This window comes from Dysidea avara, chromosome 10 (assembly GCF_963678975.1).
Source record: "Dysidea avara chromosome 10, odDysAvar1.4, whole genome shotgun sequence".
Taxonomy (NCBI): domain Eukaryota; kingdom Metazoa; phylum Porifera; class Demospongiae; order Dictyoceratida; family Dysideidae; genus Dysidea; species Dysidea avara.
Window position 1 is genome coordinate 15,598,437 of NC_089281.1, and position 24,141 is coordinate 15,622,577.

Sequence of the window (24,141 nt, forward strand, 5' to 3'; positions counted from 1 at the left end):
AAATGCCATTACGCTTGAGAAGCCATACAAGATTGCATTCAGAGCTAAGTTTTTTAGTGTGCACTACTTGTGGCTATAAAACTCAGTATAGACCAGGAAGCTTAATTTGGGCTGATGACTTTGTTGCAAGGTGGTTTTTTCGCTCCGTGATTATTGTACGTGGGTGGGTTATCCAGATTAAATACTCTAATAGAGCAGCCATGTAAATACTCTAATAATGCAGTCAAGTGTATAACAACAATCCTTGCACTGAATTTGACAGCTATTAAAGGCGCCAGTAATGTGAATTGTAGCTCATATTAGGAGACTCTCAGTCTGTATGTACATTGTAATTTGATCAGTTTCATGTGTGTACTGAAATGTTGACGACGTTACTATGCAGAATGCAAAATTACACAGTCTTCATTATCAATCAAAGAAATCCATGTTAATTTGTACACATGGTATTGTAGTCAATAGAGTGAGAAGATATTGCTGAGGAGAAGATAGTTATGTTCCAACAACTTGCAGTCAACGATATAGGTCTATAGTTTGATGGATTAGTACGCAGGCCTTTCTTGTATACTGGTGTTACATATTCCCTCTTCCAGTCTGAAGGAAGTTCACCCTGATGTATAATGCAGTCAAGTGTATAACAACAATCCTTGCACTGAATTTGACAGCTATTAAAGGCATCAGGAATGTAAATTGTAGCTCAAATTAGGAGACTCTCAGTCTGTATGCACATTGCAATTTGATCAGTTTCATGTGTGTACTGAAATGTTCACAGCGTTACTATGCAGAATGCAAAATTACACTATTCACAACAGTCTTTTTTATCAATAAAAGAAATCTCATGATCCATTACTGGATTAATAAAAAGTACACAAACTAGATGAATAAAAAATTGGAAATTTTAAAATGGGAGTAGGGATCGCTGGGGTGGTAATGTAAACCACAAATCCCTATTTTGACTCTCTTAATTGTCGGTGGTAATGTAAATCACAAATCCCTATTTTGACTCGCTTCAAAATGACAGAGCATGTAACTAAAGATTTGACAGAGAGTCAAAATAGGGATTTGTGGTTTACATTACCATCCCAGCGATCCCTTCTTGTTTCGTGGCTTTTTTCAGCGATCCCTATTCCCATTTTAAAATTTCCAATTTTTTATTCATCTAGTGTATATATATATATATATTATGTATGTATGCATTGTATAGTCTACTTGTGCATGTGCAGGACGTAGACGACAGACAGTTAGTTACGAGAATAAAAAGAGAAGCGTAGCTATAGAGAAGTGTCCTTGTAGCCATTGGAACTACACGTCATCGTTACACATGCAATAGTTGTAACACGAACATGAGGGAACATATATTAGCAAAAGCCCGAATGCCCCCTATTAAAGCTAGTATGTAACAGTTCTGATCCTTATTAGGCTAATAGTCTGAAGTGAGAACGATTGATCACCAAAGCCAATAATATGAGTGCAACCACTGGATGTTATATATATTATATATATACATACCTAAAAGATTTGATTGTGGTTCAGCAGCTGGTACGTTCTGGCTACGTTTGGGTATGATGAATGAACAAACCCTAGAGATATCACTAAAAAATTCAGTTACACGAGTTTAATGTTCTAATCAGTGCTATTGAATCGTTTATGGAATAATTACAAAGTTTACTAAATGCCAAGATGGGTAAATAAGCTTGCATGTAGAGTATTTACTTCATGTATAGTGGTAATTTCATGTTATCAGTAATGGGGGTGTGGTCCATATTTGAAAATGCTTGATGAATAAGCTATAGCACTATCTCACCTTAACGTATCGTTCTTTTAACTTGTAGGGTAGTGAGGATAACAAAAAAAATTTCTATCCGAGTCGTTTTCGTGGCCAAATTCAAGTCTTGCAAACTAATCATGTGAGTATTAGTCAATCCCACAATAGATCTGAACATCTATATGATTGCTACCCAGTTGTAATTTGGGCTACATTCAGATGTAGCCTGGACAGAGTCACCAACTGGGCTACTTTGATCTGAGGTGATACACATGTTTTGCCTACCTATATTTGTATTTGTTGATTTGTTCCATGTTCTTGTATATTACACCATCTGAGCTAGCTGTAGAAAGTTTTGATAAGCGAACATGTGTTAACTCCCAGTAACATGTGTTCACTCCCAGTAACTTGTGTTCACTCCCAGTAACTTGTGTTCACTCCTAGTAGTTTAGCATTGAGACTAACATGTAATCATGTTGTAACTATGTTTGAGTGCCTGAATTTACCCCTCAGTAAATGGGAGCCTTGTAACTCACTTGTTCTTGTTCATATCAATTATCAAAACTCTTTTTGATAAGCATTTCTAATATTCTAAAATGTTTGATTCAGTCAAAAGAAGTGATTGAGAAAAATGCACTCCAGTGAATGCAATCAAACCCAACTAACCTGTACTGTAGTGTAGGTTGTACCATTAGTACTTGATGTTAAACTCCGTATTGTTCTCTTTCAGAACGGCTAGTTTGTGAATATCTCAACTGTTCTATTGATGGTATAGAGGGATGTATCAGTGGCTACGAGGTGTGTAGTGAGGATCCAGGGCTGCCTGATTCCCAGGCTAATGATCACTCGGACCATTTCTGCCTCGTTACTCTTAATCAGAGTAGTGTCACAGGAGAATTGATTCCTAACTTAAAGAGGTGTTTTGTTGGAGCACAGCACAGTGATTGTGGCAGGAATCGATGTCTGGCTGAGCCTTTTGGACACGATGCTGCTATACATTCTTGTTGTTGTACTACCAGCTTGTGTAATGCCAATGTGGAGGTGTTACCTGCTCCAACTGTATCAACATCTGCTCCAACTATGTCATCAGGTTAGTTTGTCGTGTGTTTGTAAAGTTAGAAGTAGTATTGTAATAATGTTTGTGCTTGTGTGTAATGTTAAGAATTTAAGGCCAGCCTTGGGTTGGGGTCCAGGTGCATTTGAAAGTACGTAAGTAAAGTACAAGTACTTTTGAATTATCCAAGTACAAATATTGAAATACTGTTAGTTGAAATCAAGGGAATACTTAAGTAAAGTACAACTACATTCTAAGTCAAGTACTAGTACTTTATACCAAATTAAGCACACATTTAAAAAGAACCAATTCATCTCTTACTCTACAGCATTAGTGTTTAAAATTTTTTGACAAACATTTGGGGAAAATGTTTTTGTGTACACACCCACCCACATGAACTTTTTATTGCTGAAAACAGCCTGCTTGTGAGAAATGAAGGCCTTACAGTATAAAGTCTGTATTATACTTAAAGACAGGTAAGCTTTGCATTGAAGCACTGTTGCTGGTTTGAAATATTGATGAAGCTGTTTTTGAAAATGTTTTAAATCATTAAAACAACGTAGCTGGCAATGTAGGTAAACCAGTTAGGAATAGCTTCTAGTTGAGAAGGGACATGTTTCTTGAGTACATGCATAAAAATGAAGAGCAGCTGTGAGGCTTTTGTCTATGTGATCGATAAATAAGGGCTGTGGTTGCTGTGCCTTTTTTCTTCAGCTAAACTGATCAATACAAGTGCAGTAATTATACTCATCTTATAATAGTGTAAGTACTTCCAACAATTTTGTGGCCTCCATGTACAGTACGTGCTTGGAAGAAGTGTCGATTAAAAAAAAAATTATACGTTTATATGCTATGAAAATGACAGCTAGTAGGATTTAAATAAGGAAAGGCGCAAAGCACACAATTGTCAAAACCCTAAAAGATTTGTGAGTTTGTTATTGTATGGTTGGTGACTGTAGGATTTGTCATTTAGTCTCTAGCCTTTTGACTGTGGTCAGGGAGGCAGACCAAAAATTTGTAGTTGGCAATTTTTAAAGTACATTATTGATGCTCCTGTAAGGTTATTCTTAGATTTAACACTAGATTTGATGTTAGATACACATAAGACTCTTCCCTTAAGTTGCTTTTTGTCATTTAGATGAGTCTTAAGACCACTTATTGTGTTTCAGTTCAGGAAAATTAACCAAAACCAATGCAGACGGGTAATTCATTATTCATTACAGTTGTACATGATGCTCTATCATACAGTACTGTAACAGTTGTACCAGATCATAAGGGTTTAGCCAAAATTATCACCCTAAAACCAGCCTCACAGTATTTTCATGGTGCCTTAGCAGTATTGGTCAAGCCCAAAAGTGCCTTCAGTACAACCTGAAATGCTTCCAAAAAGTAGCTACGAAATTTAAAAATATTACTTAGCAGAATTTTCTGACTGACTAAAAGTAGCTACGAAATTTAAAAATATTACTTAGCAGAATTTTCTGACTGACTAAAAGTTGCTACGAAATTTAAAAAAAAATTATTTAGTGGAATTTTCTGACTGACTAATGCCTTCAGACAAGCATAACTCGATAATGGCTAAGGCTATCTTTCACTGTTTGACATTGCTTTGTTCATTTTGGCATACCGCTGTATGTAAAATGCATGCATCATCTAAGTTACCTTTGTCCTCCTTTGTGTCCCCTTTCTTTTTGCTGACAGCTCAAGGTGTTGATTTGTGGTAGCTAGCGTGATGGCTTCCCTATGGGAATCGTCAGTATTTTCCATGGTGACTGCAGAGGTGCTTCTCCTACTGTTCTTCATTTGTAATGAAACATGTTGAACATAGCCGAAAGCGAAGCATTATGGCCACTTGATTCAAAGATGTTGGCAGGTTGCCGTATTAGTCTCTCAGCATCAGTACCCTTCTCTCCCCCCCCACACCCTCTCCCCCAAAATGATATTGTTTATAATGATTTACTAATTGTAGTACTTGTTATATTTTTCTTTTTAGTTTCAACCAGACCAATGGTATCAGCCACACAGACCCAGACCCCAACCCAGACTCCAATCCAGATCCCAACCCAGACTCCAATCCAGACCCCAACAGGTACAACACTAGAATATGATATTGACCTTTGTTCCATGATGTAGAGTCTGTTTTAGTGGCCACCTGTGTAGAAGTAGAAAGGCCACCTCTTTAAGAAGGCCAACTTTATAATAAATTATAGTGAAACATTTTCCACTTTGTGAAGTGTTCACCAGCCTATTATTAAGGCCAAGAAAGTTTGGCCTGAAGGTAACTAGCTTAGGCAGTATTTTTATTTCACTTCCATGCATATTTCACTTCCATGCATGCTAACTGTCTTTCTGGTACTAGAAAAATGCTGTACTTTGGAAACCTGTGTGACTATAATGGTCTTCCTGTATTCAAACATGAATTTGTAGGAAAACTTGTCTGTATTATTGTCACAAGGGCACAAATGTCTTGCTCTGTATTACCAAAAAATTGTGCGTAATATTGCAGGCACCAGGGAGCATTCATTAGCCTCTTTTTAAAACTACCATGTATTCCTGTTAAACTACCATGTATATGATTTTATTGGTGAGAATTTAAGTTTATATTGGCAGACTGTGAATAAGTTCATTACTAACATTAATCAGAGTGTTGAAGATATACAGTGGAACCTCAGTTATCCGAACCCCTTGGGAACAGGAGTGGACCATATGTCTGAAAAAGTTCGTATCTTTGAAACTGTGTATAAACAATAGCATAAAGAACACTTTTAACAATTTTCAGTATTATCAACTACCCTAATAGAACAGTCACTACTCTAATAGAGCAGTCGTTTCCGTAGTTCGGTTAACCAAGAATCCTGATAAGTGGGGTCTGGATAACTGAGGTTCCACTATAGTGGGATTATACAGCAAAAGTTTACCAAATTGTTCCTCATCAGTCAAACCACAATTACAAAATTTAGTTGTTAAGTATGTTCTTTTGTTACTACAGCAACACCAGGAGCAACGCCAGGAACTTCGTCAGATGATAGTAGCCCTGTAGCCATCATCTATGGCGTAGTTGCGGGTGTGGTGCTTGTAATCATCATTGCTCTATTTGTTGTTGTGGCACTGTTCTACTGCCGCTACCGATTGAAGGCACAACTTGATTACAGCTTACAACCTCCACTAATTCACTCGCCTGCGTCTACTTTCTCGTCTGACGGTCTTGATAATGTGGAGCTCGTGAAGCAAGTCGGACGAGGAAGATTTGCTACCGTTTGGAAGGCTAGCATGAACAATGCAACTGTTGCTGTCAAGAGCTTCTCAGTATTTAGCATAGAGAGCTGGAACCATGAGAGAGATATCTACACAACTCCTTTGTTTCAACATGACTGCTTGTTGCAGTTCCTTGGTGCAGATCAAAAAACTGTTGGCTATGAAACTGAGTATTGGCTTGTCACTGCATACCATGAGTATGGCTGTTTGTTGGACTTCCTTCGTGTTCGAACAATCAATCTTGAGAATCTTTGTGTGATGGCAGAGTCTATAGCTATGGGACTAGCACATCTTCATTCATCATTTACAAGGAATGGAGTATACAAGCCAGCCATCGTTCATCGTGACTTTAAGAGTAAGAATGTGCTTGTGAAGGAAGACTTGTCTTGTGTGATTAGTGATTTTGGGCTGGCTTTCAAGTTTGTAACTGGAGAAAGTCCTGTTGAAGCACAGGGTCAGGTGAGTCTTGTCGTATATAACATACGCACTCTTATGTTGCACATGCTCAGACACGCACACTGTAACTGTATACAGTACAGAAAAGCAAATTAGGTTCCTCAGAAAATTGCTGTCCTGGTTGTTAATTTTATATATGAAAATTTTGAAAAGTGCTAAAAATTAAAATTTTGAAATAGTCACAAAAATTATAGCTGAGTATCCACGTTAGCTTAATTCCTGTAGATTAGTATTCTTGCAATTAGCTAGCTACACACATAATAGCTATCAACACTAGTCTTGTCACTTTGAATGAAAATGGTACGTTGTAATCAGACCAACTACAGTTTCCAGTTTAATCACGAACAGCAGATTGTGGTAGGTAACTACTTTAATTACAGTTGCCATGAAGCTCTTCTCCAATAACGGGTTCAAATCATCTCACCTACACATGAGATGTCCAAATTCATCGTACATGGTGTGACAACTCCACTAATAGAGCTAGCAATGTGTGATTTCACAGTTTTATTCTATTAAGAAAGATAATCTCATGCTGTCCACCTTGACTGAGTAGGGCGGAAGCGCAGCTTGACAATATTACATTAATTGCATACCTCTGTTTAGAATTTCACATGAGCCTCAATAGTTGCAATACAAAACTAACAAACAGAGGGGATCACTGGGGATCATTAGATATTTTGTGTAAGCATTAAAATGATGTACTTTGTTTTGTAAAAACACATAATTTTCAGGGCAAAACTGATGAAACACTTTCGCGCGTAGTAAGTACACTTGCACTATCCAGGTATGTATATTCTTCACCAAGACAGTGATGCCACACTTCATTACACCATCCACAAAATTTAGTTATCGCAGAAAACAAGCATTTTGCGTAATTCATTTTAATGGTGCTTAAACTACTTCCACCCTGGACCTCTGGGAGGGGCGGCACACCAGACACTACGACGTTTTCAAAAATATTTATTTGAAATGTTTGCAATTTACTTTTTTTTTTTTTGAAAATTTAACCTTTCAAAAAATACTCATTTACAGTACAATATCTTTGTACTTTGTATGGTTGCTCAAAACACATTCTTTGCTTATTCACTGTAGTAGTATTTCACATTACTACCGGTTACCAAAGGAACAAAAAGATTGTGAACTCCTGTCAGCAGTAAATAACACAATGTCAGTATTGGGTATCATGTTAGTTCAGAGAAATGGGCTAGAGAGGATGTGTACAGTTCTATCAATATGGTATTCCATATGACAGTTCTGATAGCTGTAAAAGACTTTTTTCCTGTGCCAAAGAAAAATCTGTACCGTTTACAACCAGTACTTGTTAAACTAATAGCAAAAAGTTTCACTTGCTGGCTGTAACTGTAATAGGACACCTTTATACAGCCAATTGTTCCTTTGAGTTGGCTTTTTAGGAATGCATTGACTGTTAATTGGCTATTGCTGAGTACTTTTCTGAATGGCCAACCTATGCAGAGATAGAGATGGTGGTGTAATGGTTGGTGATTTTTGTCTTGTTTAGAAGAAAACTGTGTTGAAAGAAGTGTCAGGGGTTGTAGTAACCCTTTTTGTAACCAAGCTGAAATATGTAAAAACTCCCTTTCCTAGTGTAGACCCTTTTTGCACAGAACTCAAAGTGGCAGTTCTATACAACAGCCATGATACCACAAAGGTCGACCAAAATGCTTCATGCCATCCAGAACCTTTTCTACTTTTATGTTATATTGACATTTTCATGTCTCATTATAAATGCTTGTAAGACAATGATAGTAGATCCTAATTGTATAGACACCATTTTGTTAGCCGTGAGGTCATGGATTTATTGATCTTGCTATACCAGTCGTGGCCATTGTCTTGAATCATACATTAGTGATTCTGTTTCTTTCCCCATGCATATAAGTATGCAGAAATTACGGTGCTTTGTGTAAATTCCGTCCCCTGAGACTTACGAAATGCTTTTGCATTAGATAATCCATTAAACTGCTTTTCAACTCATTTTGATGTAATAGCTAGTGCTTAAAGTGTAATCAAAAACTAAAGAGCAGAAAACAGTTGTTAAACCAATAGAGAAACTAAAGAGCAGAAAACAGTTGTTAAACCAATAGAGTTAATTTGTTATGCTCCTATTTAATCGATTATTTCACTTTCCTCTACATCAAATCACCCCCAAGACTATTTGTATGACTACAATACACTATAGTAGTTCACTTACTTTCTCATTATAGTGACCATGTCACATAGGTCCCAAACAAAGCTAATTTATGGTGTACATCATCACCTCATAAGTAAGACCACATCATCATCATAGCTATGCCAAGTATGTCCCAAACACAACACACAACTATATACTTACTATTCAAACTACTTTGGTCCCATTGTTGGTCCTACAAATATCTAGTTATATGCCACTCAGTCAGTACTATTATTATCTACATGTTATCAGGTGGGTACAACGAGGTATATGAGTCCTGAGGTGCTTGAGGGAGCTGTGAACTTTCAGCGAGAAGCATTTATGAGGATTGATATGTATGCCTGTGGACTAGTGCTCTGGGAACTGACTACAAGATGTTCTGTTAATGGATGTAAGTGTCAGCTACTATACATCTTGCGGGGAATTTTGTGACGTGTGCATGTGTAGTGTGTGCTCATGCTTACATGTACATATGTGTCTATCTGTATGTGTGTAGTGTATGTGTTAAGTGGATTGGTTATAACCATTTGTTTTAGTGTGTTTAATATAGTTTAGTCTTGGTAATCTGTTTAATGTGTGACAATGTGAGATTTTGAAGTGTACAGGATCATTATCTGCCACCCAAGCAAGTTTACCCTGTCAGCAACAACACTTGCCTTATGGGAGGAACCAGGCCGCTAGCTTCCTATGTTTGGCATAGCTCACATAGTACAATTGAACTGGTTTTCTCCTCCCATATGTAAAAGTATTAATACACTAGTTTATTTCTTCACACATTTTGTAACCTGTCGTTACTATATGCCTCAAGACACACACTGTACATCATAGTGGCTTCAATGAATGTACTAATCATTTCCATGAAGTGTTACTTTTGATTGTTCATCTTCCTTGTTTGTAGATATTTTATATAGGAGGTTTGTTCAGATGTTCCAATGTGTTTGTCAATGTTATGATATTAGCATGTGCTTACCATTAATATTATCATCATATAATGTTTACACCATTACGTCTGTCAGTGTACTGTATCTTATTGTAAGCAGTACATGTGTAGGTGCTTAGTGTGTTTGCAAATTTTAAATTTGGTTGTACAAATTTTAAATTTGTTTGTACGGTAACTTTGCAAGCAACGATGCCATAGCTGTTAGCACTTAAACCTTGTGTTTTGTCAGTAGCTCATACCAGATTGTAAAGCTTTCGTTACTAATAGAAAGAAATTCATACCAGAAGTATTTACATCAGAAGGAGTAATTGAAATGCTATTTTTTCCATTGTGTCTGTTCACTACTATAATAATGATTTTCATGGTGACACTACCTACACTAAAGTTGATGCTTCACATTTTTTTGGTTATAAATATATCATGTTTTTGCACTACTATCAAAAGGGAAATAAGTATATGGAGTTTAACGTGCATGAATCTATTGGAACAATGACAATGTGTTTATTCCTCCAATAAATTTAATACACTCCCATCTCAATACAACACAGAACAACTGTTACATACAGGTCTGTATCCTGATGAATGTTTAAAATAGCTGAAATACAACATTTCTTGGTGCCAATTATTTATCCAGTAAACATGTGTGTTATATGGTGTGGAAAATTTACATATTGTTTATGCATTATTCAGTTACTTTGACGATATCTCAGTTGGGGGCATGTTGTTTACAGTACATTTTATCCAAAAATGTCTCACATGAATTCACGTGGAATGTTTCAGTACTGGTATGCAAGGAGGCAGCCTTGTAATGTAATGTCTTTATTGTCTTCCAAGAAACAATACCAATACACAAGATAGTGCAAGAACTAAATATTTTAAGCGAATACAATCAGTTCCACGTCTAACCACTGCAGGTATTTACAGACATTCTAACGTAGGTGTACTCTCTGTTCTGATCCATGATATTACTGATATCCAGCATGGTATGATTTTGTGTCAACAGAAAGTGAACTTATGATAAACGCATTGATTCTAGTGCTAAATGCATTTCAGTCACCTGTTCTCATAGTATTTTGTTCTTTTTTTTCTATTCCAGACAGCTTGTAGTGGTTCTGTATTCTGTCTGGTTAAGTGTTGCATAAATGGGACATGTGTACTATTGTACACAGTACATGTAGATCTCTGAAATCAGGAAACCTCACAATGAGGCTGCCTTGACGTAATCAGAACACTCACTGTGGATAAGTGTCCAGATTATATTGAGGTAAGCTAGTTAGTAAGGTGTCCTGGTTTCAGAGGTGTAAGCATTAATTACAATTGGTACCATGAAACAAGTGTCACAACTATTAAGGTCTTCACATTTTAGGGGTGTCGTCTTTTAGCAGGTGTCACTGGTAATGAAAAAGCAAGGGAGTTGTTTACAAAGTTTTTGTAGTGGAGGAGTATAAATATTAGAAACTTGTATGGGCTGTATTGGCAATTTCTTGTCATCCTGATTGTATTGCAGGAGCCAGCAGTCTTTTCAACAAATGTTTTTGTCTGCTTTTTTGGCAGTTGAACAGCATTGGACATGTTGATCTGTAGTTTTGTATTTACATCAATTGCTGTACTGTTTTATTAACACAGTTCTGTTTACGAGGTACTCACCCATGACGGTATTCCATCAGATAATCCATACATTATGTAGTTTATGTTGTTTTGTTGAGGTTCACCGAAACTGTATGGTTTTTGGTACAGTGATGTAAGTGCCGTTAAAGCGTCTCTTTTGTCTTTGTAAAGTCCCTTGTTTTTGTGTACTGCTAAAGCAGTACATGTGTTCCTTTTAACAAGGTTTATTAAGCTTGGTATCTGATACAGGTATTATTACAATGTGTATATACATGATTGTGTGTGGCAGTAGAAGCACTTTAAAATGTGCATCTTATAGGTCTTGTAGCATTCTCTGAATGTATCTTCTGCTTAAAAGGCTTTCCGTTGACCTGATTACAATGTGCTTGTGTTTTGAGGATTTTACAGAATGTTTCTTGGACGAGTGCCCCTTTGGTGTTTGGAAAAGCTTTTTTATATTCTTGTGTAAACAAAAACACATTGTTTTTATACTATGTTACACTATGTATCATAGCAACGTCATCAGTTATATTGTCAGTATATGAGTGTTTTACTGGCTTCTGTGATGTTTGGCTTACTTAGTCAGCAATTACCTTTTATGGGAATTATAGAAAGGCAAAGATAATAACATTACCAGTTTTGTGATTGTGTTTCAAAGACAGGACTTCTTTAGTGAAATAATTATAATGTTAGGTGGTCTGTGTAGAGTTTGTAAAATCTGTGTGAATGAACATATCTAACTGGAAAACACTGTGTTAAGTAAAACACCTCTGTCTGTTCTCGTAGTACAGTTATTACATTTACAAGACAAATCAACACAGTTCTCAATCACCAGAAATTTTTTTGAATGTAGCACACTGTATGTCCAGACTATACTGGCAGTTTCTACCCATACAAATATTATGTACTCTTGGTTTAAGCAATAAAGTTTTATGATCAGCTGAATGCTATATTTTAACTTGATGGTTTAATGTTTGAATACAAATTTAATGTGTACACTATATGCAGAGTATGGGCACTGTCAGCATGTAGTATTATGATTATCAAATTGGCAATTGGTACGGATATGGTAGTGCCAAATGACAGTGCACACTTGCGATATCAAATATTTTATGGTGTTTGTCACATTTATGGATGTGACACAGATGATTAGAAAATCACTACAACTATTTATTGCCAACCTCCTGTACCAGATCAGACTTGGTGTTGGTTTTCATAGAATATTCTAATACCGAGGATAAACATACACTATACATTGTTTTGAGGGAATAAGTGTCAGTATTTTGTAGTGGCATTCATGAGGATTAAACGAAGCTTGACATGATGTTCACAGGATGTTACAAGTGGAGTTGTCATGTTTAGACCATTTGGTACATTAGTGTATGTCTAGCTTAGCTGTGGCACAAAGGAGGCGTCTCACGTTTCACATTTGCTCTCTAACTTTGAAGTGCCCTTTGTACACCCAGTTTTAAGGTTGGAGCACTTAATCAGCAGTCGTGCTTCACCAGCTTTGTATGGCAACTGGGTTAGTAGGACCACTGTGGGATTGTGGCCACATCAACAGCTGCTATTGTTGTGCACGATGCCCATCTTAGGGGAAAATAAGACTATGCCCAAAATTTTTGTGTGGACTTAACAATGAGGTTTTTGTAATCATAAGAGAGATCACATATTTACGCTAGTCATTTTTGTCAAGTATTTGAAACTCATAAACCAAAAATGCAACCATGTTCTATAGTAATTCATTAGTTTAATAGAGTGATAAAGGTTGTAGGTAGTTGTTTCCTGAAGACTTCTCTGAAAACTCATAATATTAAATGACATTCATGTATGAGTTGGTATGTGCTCTGTGGCAATTGGGGATTCTTCAGTTGTGCAAAAACATGTGCTAAGATTCACTTTAAATGACTGGATTACATTGGTTGCCTATTGTTAGTAAATTAATACAGTTTAATAGTTGTTGAGTGTGAATACACTAGCTATTGCTCTCGTATCAATAGAACTCCTTGATGTCAGTAAAACTGTTATATAAGATGTCAATGTTCAACAAGGACTTCTCTTAAATAATCATACATACTTCGTTATGTTAATGTAACATTGTTTAGCAGTGGTGCAGAAAATACTGGGTTAATTTGTTGGTGTGCTGGTATATCCTTTTCTTTGTGTTTATTCTGTACTTGTTGATATGCTTTCTTGATGCAAATACGTACTTTGACAAATATCTTGTTTGTTTCTTAATGCCTCATTTATTACTTTAGTATTGCATGTTAGTTTACAATTTTCCAGTGTCGGGGTCACACAACCATGCTAAGAATACACTGCCGTCTCTTCATGCACATGCAACACACACACACACACACACACGCACGCACGCACACACACGCACACACACACAACTCTTGTTGGCAAAAATGTGTGCACATTTGTTTGTGTAAGCATGCCATTGTCTTAAATCCCCAGAACAATTGAGGTAGGGGTGTTCGTAATTTTATGCTTGATGGTGCGGTTATCTTGATTAAAGAGTAATAAACAGTTAGATTGTTTGTTGTTGGTATAGCAACAAAGCTAAAATTCTACAATGTGCTGACGTGGAGCCAAAGTTTAGAAGATATGCAATCTGTTCACGTCATATCCATTTGTTGAGCCTCCATTACTTCTATTACTTCATTAGTTGAGCACTAGTTGATCATGTTACAATATTGAGTGACTGTAGTCAGCTCTGTACAACTTGATATCTCTGTACCGGTAATGTGACCTGGAGGTGTTTGTAGTCTTTGAAGGCTGCACATCAAGGCATTCCATTCTTTTGTTCACTACTTAGTATTCAATTGTTGGTCCACTGGTAGCCAGTATAGGTTAAATGATAGTACACCTCAAAGAGGCTTTGCCTGTGACAAAGTCACCATAGCATATAATACTACTTATCATTGTGTACTAATGTAGTTAATTTCCTTTGCTATACTTGGATATAGCGAAAAGTTTTGTTGCAATTACTTTGATGTTGGTGACTTAATAAGGTCTGACCGATTTTGCATAGACTTAGCAACAAATTTCATGTTTTCGATTTTGCTAACAAAGAGATAGTTGGTCTCATAGCTGTACAGTGTGGTTGAAGTGTACAGGGCTTCAGTGTATATTAAACAAGAGATGGGATGGGGCACATTTTGAGCAGTTGGTATGGCAGCATGTGAAACAATCACTTAATAAGATTTACTGCACTCTGGGCTGTCTTGTCTACCAATAATTTAGCTACATTAGTTAGAGCAATGCCACCCAAGTACCTCTTCATGATATATGAATATTGTTATACATTTATTCAGGTTTTTGGAAGTTACATAGAATAATAAATTTGATTATGAAATGATATATATGGGTTTTTTACCCTCTACCAAGAAAATCAAGTAGCCAGACAGTCACATGTTTTTGCTAATGATTTTAATTTTTTCAGTTCTCTATAGCATTCCAACATATTATGTGGTAACTATGTTGTGTGTAGGTTTGTAACCGCTTGACCACTTGTTTACCACTTTTGTTGATTTAGTAAGTTCTTGGAATCATTCCCTGCAGAATGTGGAGGCCATTCTTGTTTTGTATTATCTGATTGCATGCTTTTCCTTTTCGATCTAATCGACATGTTTTTGTGCATCTGGTAGCAACTTGTATTGTTTATCTGTCTTATCAACCATTTGCTGTGTTTAGCGAATGAAACATGTGTTATGTGTATGTAGAGTATGAAGTTAAATTGTATTTTTGGTAAAGACGTCTGTTGCATGAGGCTACTTTGTAATGGCATCTGCATAATGCAAACTCTTAGTTCAGGACATAAACTTGCCTGGAAATGTTGAGAATCAAGACTCCCTGGGTGCACCTGTGGCAAAGAAGAAGTCTCTTCTTAAGACAGAGACCACTTCTTAACAAGTTCCATGTAATTCAAAACTAAGCACGTCTTTTGAAGGGACTCGCACTGCTCATCTACTAATGCATGTGGTATATCCTATAGGTGAATAACTATACTCAAGTAAAATTAGTACCTGCTAAAATTTTAGTGTTATAGTCCAGTGTTGGTCATTAGCTATTAGGTGAAGTGTACTACTGCATGTGGCTTAATAGGTGATTTTTATTAATTGAACTATTATAATGCTTCATTGCCCCAAGGGTCTGTTCACATTCTTGTACTTTTTTTAAAAAAATTATTAATCTCAACCACGTTGTTTTAGCTGTCCTTGTGCGTGTGTATGTGGTTTTTATTTATTATTTAGTTGTGAAAGAAATAAAGGAGGCAATTTTTAAGAGACTTTTAGTCTTAAGTGATATGCACTTAACAGTTTTTAAGAAGACTGTGAACTCTATTATTTATATTAGTGTTCAATTTAACTAGACAAATATATTAATGAGGAAGCCCTCACTCAGGTCTATTACAACTTGTAGAGCTTTAGCTTTTCTACTCTTCTATTAATTGTATCCAATAGAGATTAAGTTGTGGTAAGGAGTGATCATTTCAATCTCCATATATTGTGCCCTTTAGTTACTGGGCCTGCTACACACCCTCCTTGGCATAGCCTGGTCGCTACAAGGAGTGGTCACCGTTCATGGTCACCTATCACTAGATATGGCAGTACAACTGTATAGGAGGAGTATTTGTGGGGTTTCTATTTGTCATTGAAGGGTTTTGTGCAACTGGGCTTCCAACGAGTCATAATGTGTTGGTATCTAATGTCTTCGTGTGTGTGTGTGTGTGTGTGTGTGTGTGTGTGTGTGTGTGTGTGTGTGTGTGTGTGTGTGTGTGTGTGTGTGTGTGTGTGTGTGTGTGTGTGTGTGTGTGTGTGTGTGTGTGTGTGTGTGTGTGTCCTAGTGGTTTTGTGTATTTCAAATACATATGAAGAAATCGGCCCTGTGTAGTGTGCACGTGTACATCCTTATTACAATGTCTGGTATTTACATGTCCATGTTGGAACCATTTTAGTTTATTTTATTTACTGTGTTCTGAATATTTAGTAAAATAACAAGTTTTTAAATATTCATAGAGGGTACCCATGCATGAACTGATAATAAAAAGCTGAATAATATTAGAATTCTACAATAAACTACCATTAATTAACATACTAATACACACATCCACACTGATCTTAAACTACTTTCCACAAATGCGCTTTGCTTTCCATAATTTTCATTTTGTTTGTGTAAATATTTAAAGGGGAATATCTTATTCATATGAGAAGATATTATATTCACAGCTTCATAGTATTGTTCCAGGATGTGAGCACAATGATGTAATAATAGGTGACTTCACATGGTTGTGAGACAGTCAGCTTAGCTGTGATCTTGACTTAGCATATTTGACTATGTGGTTGATCAGATTGTATTACTTGAAGTTTGAAAAGTCACATATTTATGTGCAAGATTCTATGAGCAACATTAACATTTGTATGGTGGTAGTAATTAATGTGAAGCACTTGTCATTAATAAGACTTCATTCACAATAGTTCATCATCACAGCCATATGATCATATGTAGACTTAATGTATTTAAATGAGGTATCTATAAAAAAAAATTTTCTTTGTCTTGAATGTATTTTAAATATTTCTCACTAACAGCAATTGCAATTACAACCAAAGAAGTAGGACAACTCCATGTGAACTGGTAGTGGAATTATGTATAGTCTTTAACACTACTAAAATATATTCTAAAGAAATAGATTCTTCTACCTCCCTATATCCAGTGTTTGTTTTGTTTGATGACCGATGGTGGCAAATTTATGACTAACACACGTCATTATTTCAGAATGTTGATTCTTCAGTACGGTTTTGTATTCTTCATGTAAAGTACAACACAGTTGAACTTGAAATATCTACCAAACTTCTTCATCGATATTTTGTACAGTAACCACATTGGCTTATGTGAAATATTTTCAATTAAGCGTGCATATCAGTTCATGTGAGCTTGTCCTATCCCTCCCCTCCCCCATGGAGATTACAATTGTCTTACTCAATATTCATAGACCCCAAAGCATCTATAATACAGCCTATCCCTTCCAAGAGGACATATTTTGCCAGTTGTCAATAGTGAAAAAACAATGATTTCACTTGTTTTTGTTCTGATAATGTTGTGTACAAGCCAGCCAGCGACTTTGTGTATGTATTTAGTGTGTGTCACTTTGGGTGGTATAATGTTTTTATCATTTATGTTAACATGGTGGGATTATATTGTGTGTATGGGGGGCCCATTTGCTGACAGGATTTATGCTACTGTAATTACCATGTGCGTATTTACAATTATGTAATATGATGTTAGGACTATGATCTAATACTTTAATGAGAAGTATTTCTTAAGAAACTGAAATAACAATACCCTAACTTCCTATGATCACCATTTTAATGAAAAACTGAGATGTATCATACCTTATTGTGTTGTTGTACCTTTGTTTTAACATGGTATGTACTGGAACACGTTAATATGGACACTTGAGGAGACCCACATAATCCATACACTTAGTTAAGGTTCCAAAGTATATCCTTTGCTACATAAACTTACCTGGAAAAACAGGACACCTTGGGTTGGTTCCAATGTGGTCAAGTTACACTGGTTCCACTCTACTAAACTAAACAAAGGCATATTTAGGAACTCGTAACTGTTACATGTAGCTACTATAGAAAAGTTGCTATGATCATAACCTAGTTTTGCAATATAACCTTGCTTATGCCTTACATCTTGTAGCTATAGCTGTGTTTTTTTTTTATCTTTTAGAAACAGCATTGCTTATGCTAAATTAGCTCACTGCAGAGTAATAACCAGCTGTAATGTTTCATGCATACAATACAGGAGAGCCTAAAACATGTTTAAATTGTGTTGTATTCTGCACACGTGATATTGTGGTTGAGTGGGGGTAGTGCAGCCAGCTATATTTGTGCAGTATATTCCTGCTGCTAGCATGCAGTAGCTTTTTCACTGGTGCTAGAGCAATTCCAGGAAATAGTCCTTTCATGCTAACTTTGTGGTTTTGGTAACCACATATTGACAAGATATGGTTTACATAAGAGCACTTTAGTGGTTAGCTTCTTAGACTTAATGATATACATAAGGTTTTGGGCAAAATTCCTTTTTCCTGGAATCCTGTAGTTTGTGAGAATTTGAAGTCAGTTTATTAGTATGCATTTTTTGCATGCTCCAGATGGCATCAAATTATTGATATAGAGAATAATTATTATTTTTTAAAGTGTGTATTTTACTTACGTATAGCGTAACTGGTTCCACTTCTAAGTATCGTGTTTTTTTTCTTAGCAACCCCTGGTGACTATGTGCTGCCGTTTGAAGACTTGGTAAAGGGCAACCCCTCAATTGAGATGATGAAGCAAGTCGTCGTGACTGCTAAGAAAAGACCAGAATTTTCAGCAGCCTTCAATGTGGAAACAGTAAGTGTATTCCTTCTCTCTATATGCACATAATTACACACATTTATCAAAATACAATTTTAATTATGTATAGCTATTGGTAAACTTTTATTTTAAATTGACTTTTTATACAACTAATGAATGAAATTGGAGTAGCTAAACAACAGAGGAAGAAGGCATCCTGTCTTGACACACCTCTCCTCCCAATCATCACATCCCCATCATCACATCCTGAGGGATATGACATAGCTAGCTATACTTCAGTTAGTGTAGTTAGCTATTGGCTTGTCTGCATGACTAGAGGTTGCATGGCAGTCTTACAAGGTTATGGATTGAAGTACCACATCTACTCTAAATCAGTACAATTACTCCATTAGATACCTTACAGTTTGAATGTAACCTCACAATGGCACATCTGGCATTGCCATAATGGAAATATTGAGGAATTAAATCTCCACTTCTTAGGACTCATTGGCATATAAGAAATTGGTGGCAAGTCATTGGAAGAAATATAACTTCACAAGAAGAATTACAATGTTTTATTGTATGACCATGCATACCTTACTGGGAGCAATGTAGTGATTTATGTAGCCATATCAGCTTCAATCCAGTAATACTATCCTTGATAGAAACCCAACACCATTTTTCAAGTATTCAACTGTTTTCTTTGTCATATTAAGTTACTGCCATATTTGGTTATGATTGATTAGCTGCAGGTGGAAGTCAATGTTCTATGTCATCAAAACTGATTTCCTGTTCTAGCAACATTTTTGTTACCACTGTTATCATAGCCTAACATGTATACACATGTAAATTATTAATTTGTAGGGCACACCACAACAGAAAGGTACACACTATGGAGTAGTCTGTGGCTTAATCTCGGTGGTGGTTTGACAAGCCTCTCATGTTACAATTGTGGTTCATAGTTTGTAGCAAATTCAATTGGTGGCCGCAGCTTTCAACTATTTTATGACCCAAGTGGTTCAGCCTTGCATCTGGTCACCTTCAAGAGGATCACAGCCTTTGTAGTATAGCTAGCAGACCAATCAGTAATGTGGAAACTATTAGTTATCCTTCAGAATCAATTATTATCCACTATGCCATAGTTGAAGTGCCATATGAGGCAGTGTTAGCAGCTGTGGTGCTTCTGTACATATCTATATGGTAGTGTGATGATATTGGCCAATTGTTCTATTGTTTTAGCACCTTAACATAGTTGACCACTTGACAGAACTTTTACTAACTTTTTTATGCTCCTGTGCTTACAGTAAAAGGCTGTATGTGCTATTGACAAGGGTTCTTTACATTATCTCATTTAGATAATGCCTGTATATGTTAGAAGGCGGAAGTCTAAACAGTGACATTTGTTTTTGTATGTTTTTGATGGTATAAATAATAATTATATATTTGCGTCTTTTTTGTAGCAATTGGAGACATTAATCACTACTATTACAGAATGCTGGGATGATGATGCTGAGGCCAGACTGTCAGCTAAGACTGTTGAAGAGAGGATTAAAAATTTGCGCAGAGACATCAACAAACCTCCTGTGATTGACAATGAAAAGGAGGCTGGTTTAATGGTCTCACTGACGCCTTCCCAATCAATGCCAGTTATTCCAGGCAACAAAGAATTAAGCAGTGGAATAAGTTCTATACCAAACTCCTACAGTACATTAACATCACCAAATTCTAATGGCAGTCCAACATTCTCTCCAAGGATGCCAGCTGATCAAGAAACATCATCACCTCTTCCACTGACAAGCAATAGCTATGTCAATATGAACGGTTATCCCATGGCCAATGGACATGTAAACTCTAATGGTAGCAGTAATAAGAACCACAAAACTGTCGCTGTACAAAAGAACTTGCCCAATACTCTGCCTGGCAGAGCTAATGGACGCTTGCATAGTTACTCTGAGACCACTTTATAATCTGTACACACCATCAACATTCTTAGTACTCAGTACTGCATGCCGGCTACATTGTAAATTTTTTTCCACCCATCTTTGTAAACCCCATCTTACATTTTTGTACATTATTCTATTTTTGTGTCGTTTTTTTGTTGTTCTTACAAAAAAAAAAGTCTAGTGGATCGGAAGTGTGACGTATGGCGCCGAAGCCTTATATCTATGATGCGGCTTGCGTTGGCCTGTGAGCTTATAAAAGACTAGTGTGCGAGATACGACAGTCAAATCACTCTGCTTGCTTGTGAAAGTACGCTTGCAATTTGTTAAGCAATTGATTGTTTATAGCCAACGTGTCTCTTACAACTCGTAAGGACAGCCTTAGTTAGACTGCATTGTGTTGATCGCTGATGTATAAGGATTTTAAAATGGTTAAATCTGGAGGTCAAGGTGGCGTAAACCAGCTTGGAGGCTTGTTCGTAAATGGCAGGCCGCTACCAGAACCAATTCGCAGAAAGATCGTAGAATTGGCTCAGAATGGAGTGCGCCCGTGCGACATAAGCAGGCAGCTTCGTGTATCGCACGGTTGTGTGAGCAAGATCTTGGGAAGGTTAGCTACTGCAACGACTGCACCATATACCAGGGTTTTGATTGCATTTTCATTTGCAGGTTCTACGAAACAGGTTCCATCAGACCTGGAATAATTGGTGGCAGCAAACCGAAAGTTGCTACACCCAAAGTGGTGGTGAAGATTGAAGACTACAAACAGGAGAATCCAAGCATCTTTGCCTGGGAGATCAGAGACAAGCTACTTAGTGATGGAGTGTGTGACAAGAACAATGTTCCCTCTGTAAGCTCCATCAACAGGATTGTACGTACAAGGGCTCAGCAGAAACAGAAAGCATTGGTTGAGAGGCAAGCAGCTGTGATGCACCAGAGTTCACTTAATGCTGCAATGCAGATGGACCAGATGAATGCATTGGCTTTTACTAGTGGCAGAGTTGAAATGTCTTCTCATTCCAGTATGGGCTTGGTGACTCCTTATGGCAGCTTACCAACCAGCGGAGTACTCCCTCCAGCATCATCCCTGATGTCCAGCAGCATCCCGGCTTCACAGAACACTAGGCTACCACCATTTTCTCCCAACGGGGGTGAGACTTATTCATGTGGTCCTATCTACAACCAATCCTGCTATTCAGGAGTTGATTCAAAGACCGTACCCATCTCATATTCAAACGATTTAACCACTAAATTCCCATCATTCCCCACATCATCAGCTGCAAACAATCAACCATTCTTACCAGCTTCTTCACCTAACTCAGTCCCAATGGCAGTTATCCAAAAGGGCTCATCCCACATGAACCAAAACAACAACAACATTGATATGCAAAATGGCAGCAGTCCTCAGAGTGCTGGACCAGAGTCATGCCAGGCCAGTCCAGTGTCTCAGTCAGCCAGCCCCATGGCAAGATATCAACATGCTAGTGACCAAGAAGGTATGGTGGTATATACCACAATTGTTATTGCACACACTACTGTTAAAGTGTTTGGTGTGAACACAGCTTTAATAGTGGTTTTGTGTAGAATGTTTGAGCTAAGGATGACTTGTAGTGACCATATGGGGATGTCTTTGATGCAATTTGTTGTTCGTACATGTATTTGGCCTTTTGTGGTTTACGTCTTAATTTCTACACAACAACTACAGTTCACTTTAGTACATTGTGAAATCATCTTGTGATCTCTCTCGCAGATGCTTTATCAGAGTGCAGTGAACCTGGTGAGACAAGTCCCAGCAGTATTCCAGAGGCAGCAGTTAGTGATCTGGAGATGCTTTATCCTGTTAATGGCACCGATTGTTTCAGTGAAATTGCGCAGAACTACCAGATCAATGAAGCTAAACTGAAGGTAAATTGAACTTCCATCTAGACACATCATGTAGTGGGACTGTCACTGAACTCTTATTTCATCCCAGTAATTAGCAAGGTTGATCACTTTGTTTACACATTACAATAACTTGCTACTTGTCTATCCCACTATGGGGTACCTCAATACATTCCTTTCTCATGTAAACAACCACAAAATATAAATATATGGCTACCGAAAGAATTTTAGTGTGATCTGTCACTGTATTGTAATACGATCTAGAGTGACCATTAGTTATGTAGTTTTTGATAGGTTACTTGTGTAATCGGTTATGGTACGTCCTACATGATCTGATGTTAACATTTTGGTTTTTGTGTAGGCTTGGTTTACGAAGAAGCACCCAGTCTCATTGGCTAGCAGTGACAATACAGTACTTCAGGACAGACCACATGGAATGATCACGGACCAATGTAGTAATAGCAGTTCACCACCTGGTAGTTGTACGATGGCTTCACCCGTTAATCAAATCACCGACTACACTACTCCCAATTCTTATCATCCCATGAGTACAGCCTCCAGTTGTGCCATGTCTTACGACTCTACCCCAATATCAACCAGCACTTACTACTCTTCAAATGTCACAAGCCAAAGCCTGACAGATTCCTGTATCAGCCTTCCTTATGGGTCAGCCTCTTCATATTCGGACACACCACATGTTTCAGGTAATTAATGTGTGTAGAATAGCAGATGGTATACTAGAATATCATGTATTAGTGATTATATCCCTTAATATGTTAAGTGCTGAGTTTATGTATGTTTTCTTTTAATGTACAGGCTGCAGCAGCAGATATCACCCATACTCAAGCAATTCCTTGTTGAGTGCCTACCCCTATGCACCCCAGCCTTCACTGGCTGCATACATGTCAATGAATTCAGCTGACAGCAGTCTAGCAGCTAGTATGTCATATCCCATGTCTGATGCTGGTACTGACAGTTGGCCACCCATAACAGCAGGTAAATATACCATTGTAAAACTGTGAAGTGTTTGTGGAAGTGTACTTTGTATTTTGTGATTTCACCATCATTGCTTGATTAGCATACTTCTTTCTATTTTTCTATAGGAATGCATCTCAATGCTAGCCTAAATGTCAGTCTAAATGTTCCATCTGCTATACAAAATGATTTCCTAAAGCAGCCTCCCAAGATACTGGCATAATCCAGTGCTGATGTGGGGTCACCCTTCCATTATCATCAATGTAAGTATTCTTTACCATTAGTAAATATAAGATCATTAATAATGTCTCGAACTTGTAATTATGATATCTTATTTTCCATTACAGAATTCTACTACATCAAATAACAGATGTTGCAGCTTATCTTTTTAACATGATTCACTTGGCATTGGTAGTACTTGTAATTGCTGACTGGTACATTATAGTAACTCAAAGTCTTGTATTAAAAGTTGTATTTTCTTTTACATAGTGTAATTTATTTTTTTTGTTTTTGTATCACAACACAGCAACATGGCCACATTGGCTTGAGCTGAGATCGGAATCATTATAGTTTATTTTTGTATGCAGTGTAAATTTGGATGTTTGTCACTTACTAAACAATGCTTACTAAACAATGAACATTGAATAAACATTAAACTGGTTGGGCAGGGCAAAGGGATGACTGATTTTGGTAACTAGTCTCTGCTACCATAACTACGGGGTTTAACTGC

General features: G+C 37.1%; 2 protein-coding genes across 4 annotated transcripts in view; both read left to right on the forward strand.

Annotated features, from left to right (window-relative positions):
* Positions 1–20,749, forward strand: part of LOC136236432 (activin receptor type-2B-like) — a 44,068-nt gene extending 23,319 nt beyond the window's left edge. For 2 of the 3 annotated variants that reach the window (XM_066026583.1, XM_066026584.1), the window contains exons 3-8: positions 2,493–2,852; positions 4,810–4,905; positions 5,806–6,530; positions 8,968–9,106; positions 18,542–18,672; positions 20,076–20,749. In XM_066026583.1, coding sequence (XP_065882655.1) covers positions 2,493–2,852; positions 4,810–4,905; positions 5,806–6,530; positions 8,968–9,106; positions 18,542–18,672; positions 20,076–20,582 — 1,958 coding nt within the window. In that variant the 3' untranslated portion in view covers positions 20,583–20,749. The remainder of the gene's footprint in view (positions 1–2,492; positions 2,853–4,809; positions 4,906–5,805; positions 6,531–8,967; positions 9,107–18,541; positions 18,673–20,075) is intronic. The other variant, XM_066026585.1, reaches the window with a different exon arrangement.
* Positions 20,750–20,831: 82 nt separating this feature from the next.
* Positions 20,832–24,033, forward strand: LOC136236433 (uncharacterized). The gene is made up of 7 exons (XM_066026586.1): positions 20,832–21,165; positions 21,225–22,051; positions 22,306–22,460; positions 22,798–23,140; positions 23,253–23,432; positions 23,540–23,674; positions 23,759–24,033. Exons 1-6 carry the CDS (start codon positions 20,966–20,968, stop codon positions 23,632–23,634), a joined length of 1,800 nt encoding a protein of 599 aa, XP_065882658.1. The 5' UTR covers positions 20,832–20,965; the 3' UTR covers positions 23,635–23,674; positions 23,759–24,033.
* The last annotated feature ends 108 nt before the right edge of the window (positions 24,034–24,141 follow it).